The sequence below is a fragment of the Thalia democratica genome, unplaced genomic scaffold (genome assembly GCF_965202585.1).
Source record: "Thalia democratica unplaced genomic scaffold, ktThaDemo2.hap1.1 HAP1_SCAFFOLD_323, whole genome shotgun sequence".
Classification (NCBI taxonomy): Eukaryota; Metazoa; Chordata; class Thaliacea; order Salpida; family Salpidae; genus Thalia; species Thalia democratica.
This window is the reverse complement of record NW_028139411.1, coordinates 17,163-25,186: the sequence shown is the minus strand read 5'-3', so window position 1 is coordinate 25,186 and position 8,024 is coordinate 17,163. Positions and strand designations below refer to the sequence as shown.

Sequence of the window (8,024 nt, the reverse complement as noted above, 5' to 3'; positions counted from 1 at the left end):
AAAGCTGCTTGATTAGCTTTGATAGATTGCCGTCTATTGGCCCTGTTTTTGACTTCTCGGTGACCGGCTTTAATTTAGCTTCTTATCTCACAACACTCCCATGATTAGTGAGCTGTAACTTTTTGCATGCTTGAACCCCTAATAGATTGATGTTTACCCTTTTGTCGTTTTTGGAAGGATTTACTTTTTTTGTTCTATGTTTTGTTTTTAAACGGGCTAACCTATTGCTACACCACAACGAGTTTGATTGTTTAACATGCGATTGATTACCCTCCACCTGGCTTGAGGACTCAAGTTACACGCTTTGTTGACATTTACCTTTTTTTTTGGCACACACTCCTAGCATCAATATCAGAAACGTTAACTGATCATTGTTGAAGGAGCTTGCAACGAAACAACAACACTTCAAAGCTTGCATATTACGTGGCAAGCTTGGTGTGCATTTTATATTGCAACGTAACGCCTCACTGCAGATAACAAACTCAGTTTAACAGTTTTTACAAATTGTAATAAACAGATGCTAAAAATAATTATTTTTATAACTTCTTATTTAATCACCTTTTAAAAATGTTACTTTTTTTTTATGTAGATTACATACTTTCAAAAAATTCCTAACATATTTCTTTTGAATTGATGAATAATTGTCGTAATAGTTTTAATGAACAAAAAAATATTTTATTTTTTAAGTTTTTTATCTTAGCTTATTTCTTTAAGGTAATGACACAATACTTTTCAACACTAAATCGCTCATTGTTTAATACAAATAGTTTTATTTTAGTGAGTTAAACGTGTTTAAAGTTTTCACAGAATCAAGTATTTATTGAAACTTAAAATTTTTAATTAATTTTTAATGTTTTTATATGTTTTACTACAACTCATAATTTTCTAAAATAAGTGTATGCAACTTTTATTTTAAAACGATTAATCTTTTAGCTTTAACTAAAATAACTATAGGGTTCTTAATTTTAGTAACACATAACAAGCATTTTTTTTCAAGTTTTCAAAAATTGCAACAATATAAAGAATATCAGTTTAGTATTTATTAGTTTATTAATTATACGCTAGTTAAACGACAACTTCGTAAACTTTATATTTATCGTAATACTATCAATAAAAAAAATATCGTTTAAAAGTTTTATTTTATTTCATATGTGTAGTTAAATTATTTTTTATAATTACTTCTTTATTTTAAGTTTAGCAGAACTAATTATTACTTTATTTTAATAATATAGTTATTACACAAAGCAACTTTATATCCTATTAGATAAAAACAATTCAACAAATAAAATATCCTTAGGTAAAATGGCTAAATTTTTTTTTGTAAAAAAAATAAATTTTATATCTATAAATAATTTTTTAAACTGATAGTAATTAATTAAAGTAATTAGGTACACACATTTTTTTAATTTTTATTAGATTACATATTTACTTTATATGTCTAGAAACAAAACTTTAACTTTTCTTTAGTTTTTTATGAATAAAACACTATTTTTTAATAATATAGAATTTTTCTTTAACTTTGTTTCTATAAGGTTTAAATAAAAGATAATTTTAAAAATAATGTTTTTTTAATAAACTTTAATGATAATACAAAATATTTTTTTTAAACTTTTATACAGCTTCTTGTTGGAATGGAATTTTTTATTGCGATCATTTTTTTAAATCAACAAATGTATCAGTTTGTATTTAATAAATACTTGAAATAAAGTAACGTTAAAAAAAATAAACTATTAAGTTTTAATACAAAATTAAGATACGATTGTATTTAATCTTTGAAACAGTTTTACTAGATAAAGTTTTATTCTAAGTATGCAATTATATGTTAATTTTTGTTACTTTAGTAGTCGTTTTTGTAAATTTAGCGTAAAAAATATTTAATTAATCATCGTGTACTATATAGTTATTAATCTTTAAGGCAAGTAAGACACTTAAGTATTTGTGTCATTTTTAACCAAGTTTAAACGTGATTTATTGAAAAACCAAAAAAGAAATAGTTAAATGTTTCGTGAGCACCGGATATTTAGCAAACTGTGGTCGCATGTGCTTTAAAACACACAAATAAGAGAGGGAAGCCATTTTGACGACAAACAAATAATTTTATAGTAAGATCAATCATACTCGAACGTGTCACAGTTCATGTGCTGCTGTTGACGGAGATATGATTTTCTTAAACTAACCAGCAACGCAAGGCATGCTGGCTATTGTTCTTTACACAAAGAAATTGCATAGCTTATCGGACATGCTCGGATTAACGTGGCTTATCCGGTCAAATTCACTTTTACTTTGAATGTGCACGATTAAAAGCTATGCACCTTCATCACGCTGTGTTGTTTAATTATATAAATTTTTGGCACAACTGTATAATCTATACGTTTGACAACTTGTATTCTTTATCAAAGGACTGTAGGTATAGTTAATTCTTTACACGCGTTTTAAGTAAACTTTCTGAACTTAATCTTTGTTTTTTTTTAATGATTAAATTTAAGCGAGAAATAAACTTTGTTATAATTTTTTTTAACTATAGATTTAAGTATAATTTAGATAAAAGCAGTTTTATCAATTCAAAGTATTTTAAGAAAACTTTTAGAAACTAGAGCTTAAATAAATTAAAGTTGATAAATAGATTTATAAATAAATTTATAACCAACAAATCCATTTTATTTAATTCTAAAACGTCTTCAGATTCAATAACCTAACTAAACAAACTATAGCAAAAATTAATTTAAAAATGTAGTCTATTAACTTTGAAATATTTTAGTTTTATTCAACTTTTTTTTAGAAAAATAATTTAACAAAGTATTTTATTAGTACTAAGCACAATTATTGTTTTATTATATAAAACGTAACAACTAATAAGCATGCGTTTAGTTAAAAAAACAGCTGTCTTTAAAGTTTGTATATAGCATTTACTAGTAAAAAAATCTATTTGAGAATGTATAAGTGATTCGTGAAGAAAAAGGAGATATGAAATAATAACAAAAACTGTAAACACTGGAACTGAGTTTTCCTGCTTGTACTAAAAAGTATTGGATTATACATTTTGTTACAAATGATAATACAAAAAAAACGGAAATAAAGTTTTACACTTGTAAAATAAATTTTAGCTAAAAAAAGATTAAATGATAGTAATTTTTTTGTTAAATAAAATACAATGACTGTAAACTTATTTTTTGTTTTGTTTATCTATTTTAAACACTTGTAAAATATATTTTATTTATATACTTAAAACGAATGTTTAAATATGTAAAGACACACACATAATAAAATACTTTAAAACGTGATTGCAGTTTCTTGTAGGAATAGTTTTTGTTGGCATAACGTCTTTCTGTGTATAACTAGGTATATAATATATACACATTTATAAATAAATGTATTCATACTGGCATCTACAATTATTTTTAAACATATATACATCATAGATACTTAATAAAAAGAAGTAAGAATATAGATAAATCACCATTTGAAATAAAACAACTGCTCTTGAATGTTTTTGACAATTTTTTCTCCAATTTTCCCAACTTTTTCTAAGAAAGATAAAAACAGTTTCAATACCCGTACTTTGTGTTAAAACTAACTACTATCATTTTTCTCTTTACTTAAACCTACAGCAACGACTTTTCCAGGGCTAGAAATCTGTGTTACAGCTAGTCCTCGATGAAGGTTTGGGTTTTGTGAGTGTCTATTTCTACTTCTTACAGATGTAAATACCTGATTGCATCCAGGAACCGTGCACATATGCGACTCTCGCAAGTGCACCGACTTAATATGAACTCTTAAGGTTCCTTTATTACTATAATACTGTCCACAATAATTGCACCTTACTGGATTATTTCTCCAAGTAAAAGCTTTATTTTCACGTTGAGTTGAATGAGAGAAAATAGTTCTAGACGAAATTTTTCTACCTACATGACTTTTTCCACCGATAAGAGAAACATTAGCTGAATCTGTAACTGAAGACATCTGATTTGTTAAACATGGTCCAAAAGGTACACCAGCTAAATTTTGAAAATTATTAAAAAACGAAGAAGGTAGACGAAAGTTAGAATTTGTGCTTAAACAGTTAATCTTTTCTACTGGATAAGGGTTTTGTAAGCTTGAACTTTTTGCTAAATTTCCGAAATGAAAGTTTAAATAATTTTGATTGCTCTCCTTTTCATTACCATTCACTAAATGGTTTATAAAAGGGTTATTAAAAGAAACTTCAGTTTTGTTTTTATTTTGACTATATGCTTCTATTCCTCTTTGATCAACTAGGCTAGAAACATTACGATTTATCACTGATGGAAAAAGCTTTGGTAGAAATTTATTCTGATTAAAATAGTTATCGTTTTTAGCAAAGTTTTGGTCAATGGCATTGCTCATCATTATTTTCTTTTGAATCAAGAACATTGCTTGTTGCATAAAAGATACATTTTGATGGGTAAGAAACTTACTATTGAATTCCGAAGGTTTTAAATTATTTTTGGAAGTATCTTTATCTGATATTTGAGAATCTCTGGGTTTCTGAACATTCATATTTTTAGTCAATACATTACTTGAATGCATGTCTTGAATATTATCTGTTACATCAAAATTGCTTTTTTCAGGTATTCTAGTAAATAAATCATTTTTATCTTCAAAAAGATTTTTATTATTTTTTTCGTTGCTAAAAGTAAATAAGTTTGGCGTTTGTGATGTCACCGAATCATTTTTTAAAATATCATTAGTAACTGATAACTTTTCGTTCTCAAAAAATTTCTTATTTATTTTTGTCATGGCTTTATTTTGAATTTTTTTTAGGTTTTCCATGTTTCTATCTTCACTTTCTTCTTTCATGTTTTTGTTTTTGCTTGCTTCTTTATCTAAGAAGAGAGAGTTTTCCTGATCCTGGTCGTTGCTTATAGATAAGTTGATTTTAGAAAGCATTGGAGTTTTAAGCTGAATAGGTTTTGTTTTAGGTTGTATTGCAAACGATGAGTCATCTGACAACTTATTTGTAGAAACTGTTACTGAAGGGTTGTATAAACCTGTCAATTGTCCGAAAGGTACCCCGATCTGTCCAGCTAACTCAGAAGTCTTTCGACTAACTGTTTGATCACCATAAAGTCCGCGTAGTCGTTGCTTACTGTTAAATATTTGTTTTTAATTACAAAAAGTTCATTCATAAAAATGAAAATTTAAGTATAATTACACTTTGTTTTCAGTAATAAACTTTTTTAATAAAATGGAAAAATAAACACACCATTTTTTTCTTGTAAGTTATTAATGTAATATTGAAATTATCAAAGTTCATTTAGAATTAAAACAAATTAATTAGAAAAAAATGTAGAGTAGGTAGTTAGATAAATGAAATTGCGAATATTTTCACACAGTAACAAGGTTTCTAGAATTTTTATGATAAGATAGTGCAGAAAAATTTAAAAAAGTATGTTTTGTTTCTCTTTTATTTAAAGCCACAACTTAAGTGTCTTGGTTGAAAACAATGCTGTTTTTTAAGTTTACTCTGTATTAATATTTTAAATGTTAATCTACTAGTTTTAGAGAATACTTTAAAACATTTTAAAATATAGGTTGTATTAAAACTGTTTTGTTGGAAATAAATTTGGTGGTTGTTAAGTACTCAAGTTTTTTGTGAAATTATAAAAAAAAAAAAATTAATAATAAAAATTTTTATTGCTTAAAATCATATCAGCAAAAACTCACACGTGAAGCTTTGCATTTGCTGAATGTCTATCTCTACTTCTTTTCGATGGAAACTTTGAATTACATCCTTCTACTGTGCAGTCCCAGCTTATCTTCATATGAACATTTTTTATGTGAAGTTTCACGCTGTAAAGATTTACATATAAAAAATTATATAAAAACATAGGTTCAAAATTCTTCTATGTACTTTATTTTGTTCTGAAGATACGTGTTAACGATGAAACTTAGTAAACGATACGAAAATTAGTTGTTATTTTGTATTATAAATAAAAACATAGATATGTAAAAAGTTAATACCTTAGAGTCAAAAATTTTATTTGCTTTTTTAATTTTTTATGTTAATAATATATAAGGTTAATTATTATTTTTGAATTAACAAATCTTAAGTCGTAAGCTTAAACACTTCGGTTTACTACAATTCTACCTGTAAATATTCTTAAATGATTTTCCACAAACATAACAAGACCTTGAGCGAGTTGGAATCCAAAACCCATTTATAAATTCACCTGCTCCGTTTGCAGAAGCTCTTAGTCTCGGACGTTTGTTCTGCGGACTGTTTCTTTGTCCTAGAATATTTGTTGAATCTCTAGTTGTTTGAAAAGTTTTTAAGTTTGTTTGTTGAGAACTTTCATTAGAAGTATATAAGTTTTGTGAGACATTTTTGCTGTTTTTACTTTCTTGATGATAGGTTGTTACAATACTAGAAGGTAGTTTTGATTTAAAGCTGTTAAAAGTTTTGTCGTAACATACAGAGCTTTGAGAAAAATCAGAGTAGCTATCCATAGTTTCCATGGGTTCAATTGTTTTTTGATACAAGTTTGTATTGAAAATAGAACTTATTTCACGATCAAACTTTGTTTTTAAATTTACGTTATTCTGGTGATGTTGTATACAGTTTTGTAAATTGCTAGAACTTAAAGAAGAACTAACTGAACTACCATTGTTTTCTTCTAAGTTTTTTTTTAAGTTTTCTTGTTTTAATTGAAGACTTGATGATTCAGCCAGAAGTTTTTTTTCGTAATTTTTTTCTTCAATACTTACTGAAAGATTTGATTTTTTATTATCAATACTTATGTTTTCATCGTGATTTACTTTTTCTTTTTTTGAAACCAACGATTTTAAATCTTCAAAAGTTTTATTTAAATTTTTATTTTTAAAAATTTCCGATATCACTTCAAAATAGCTTGAGTTTTTTTTTGTGTTCGATATTTTTAAAAGTAGACTTGATAACATTTTTTTTGCTACTTCTTGATCCTCTAATGTTTTTTGTACTTTATTGTTGAAGAGTTTATGCACTACAGAGTTTGTTACAGTTTCTTCGGCTGTATCTGATCTAAGTGTATTTACGTTATTCGCTGGTTTTTTAACGCAAGCTTTTTCTTCATCAAAACTTTTAGAATTTTCGGTTTTAGATAAATGTTCATTGTTGGAATTAAACGTTGTAGAGGCATTGATAAAGTTCATATTTTTAGGTGAAATACAAGTTTTTGATTTTTCAGTTGCATTTTCTTTAGAGTCGAGTGTTTTAGTATCAAAATAAGTTGATAAATTACAAGAGTTTTGATTCAGGTTTTGATTTAGTTCAAAATCTACTTTATCACTGTGGTTGACATCTGAGCAATGACCTGATGTAGATGGTGATGTAGCTGAAGAGCAGTAGCCCGCTGACGAATCCTCTTCGGCTCTTTTTTGTTCAATAGACATGTATTTACTTTGAAACTGCGATTGCCATGAAACGTTTGAAGTAAATCCTTCACTCATTCTATTGAACAATTGACAGTAGTTTGTTTTAAGTAATATAAAAACTTATAATAAATATTTCTAAGAAATTAAGATTATTTAAACTAATTTCATAAGTACTTTTAATAAACTAATTTTAATTATTAAAGTTAAATCAACTACTAATAAATATACAAATGTAAGTAGACTTTATGCAACTCTAACTTAAAAATATTTTTCTGTTAAACATTTTAAAATTAAGTTCAATTTTTAATTAGCTTTTTTATAAAGTGGTACTTTAGTAATTTTTATAACAAATATATAGACGTACCGTTTTATTAAACAAAAAACTCCATACCGCCGTTTAATGTAAAATGGCGGTTATTTGTAATTCGCTTTCCGTCGGAAAACAATTTAAACTTTGTGTTAAGATTTAGTCCAATTTAGCTATTGTTGTTATAAATAGTACTGTTTTAAAGTCTCTAGTGGTTCTTAAATTTAAAATTTGATCCTTTTTGTTTTACTTACTTTATGGTTATAACTTCTTTAACAATCTATTCTTAAAAGCTAATTTTTAGTTCAGAGTCAAAGTTTTTATTATAAATTTATACATAAGTTTTATT

At 26.1% G+C, this 8,024-nt stretch overlaps 1 protein-coding gene across 2 annotated transcripts; it reads right to left on the bottom strand.

Moving 5' to 3' along the window:
* Window positions 1–390: 390 nt before the first annotated feature.
* Window positions 391–7,493, bottom strand: LOC145846196 (uncharacterized). 2 transcript variants are annotated; one of them, XR_014370656.1, is made up of 4 exons: window positions 6,107–7,493; window positions 5,683–5,808; window positions 3,458–5,104; window positions 391–467 (listed from the first exon to the last, which is right to left on the bottom strand). XR_014370656.1 is itself a non-coding variant. In XM_082953110.1 (3 exons), exons 1-3 carry the CDS (start codon window positions 7,441–7,443, stop codon window positions 3,571–3,573), a joined length of 2,997 nt encoding a protein of 998 aa, XP_082809236.1. In that variant the 5' UTR covers window positions 7,444–7,493; the 3' UTR covers window positions 2,894–3,570. The 2 variants fall into 2 exon arrangements, 1 of the variants encoding a protein (XP_082809236.1); XM_082953110.1 differs by lacking the exon at window positions 391–467 and having other exon boundaries at window positions 2,894–5,104.
* Window positions 7,494–8,024: the final 531 nt, after the last annotated feature.

Excerpts from the sequence above, each read along its gene's own strand:
- LOC145846196 (XM_082953110.1), bottom strand. The coding sequence starts at position 7,443 with ATGAGTGAAGGATTTACTTCAAACGTTTCATGGCAATCGCAGTTTCAA. Across the intron at positions 5,809-6,106 it reads TCATTTAAGAATATTTACAG|CGTGAAACTTCACATAAAAA; the intron begins GTAGAATTGTAG and ends AAATCTTTACAG. Across the intron at positions 5,105-5,682 it reads GCAAATGCAAAGCTTCACGT|TAAGCAACGACTACGCGGAC; the intron begins GTGAGTTTTTGC and ends AATATTTAACAG.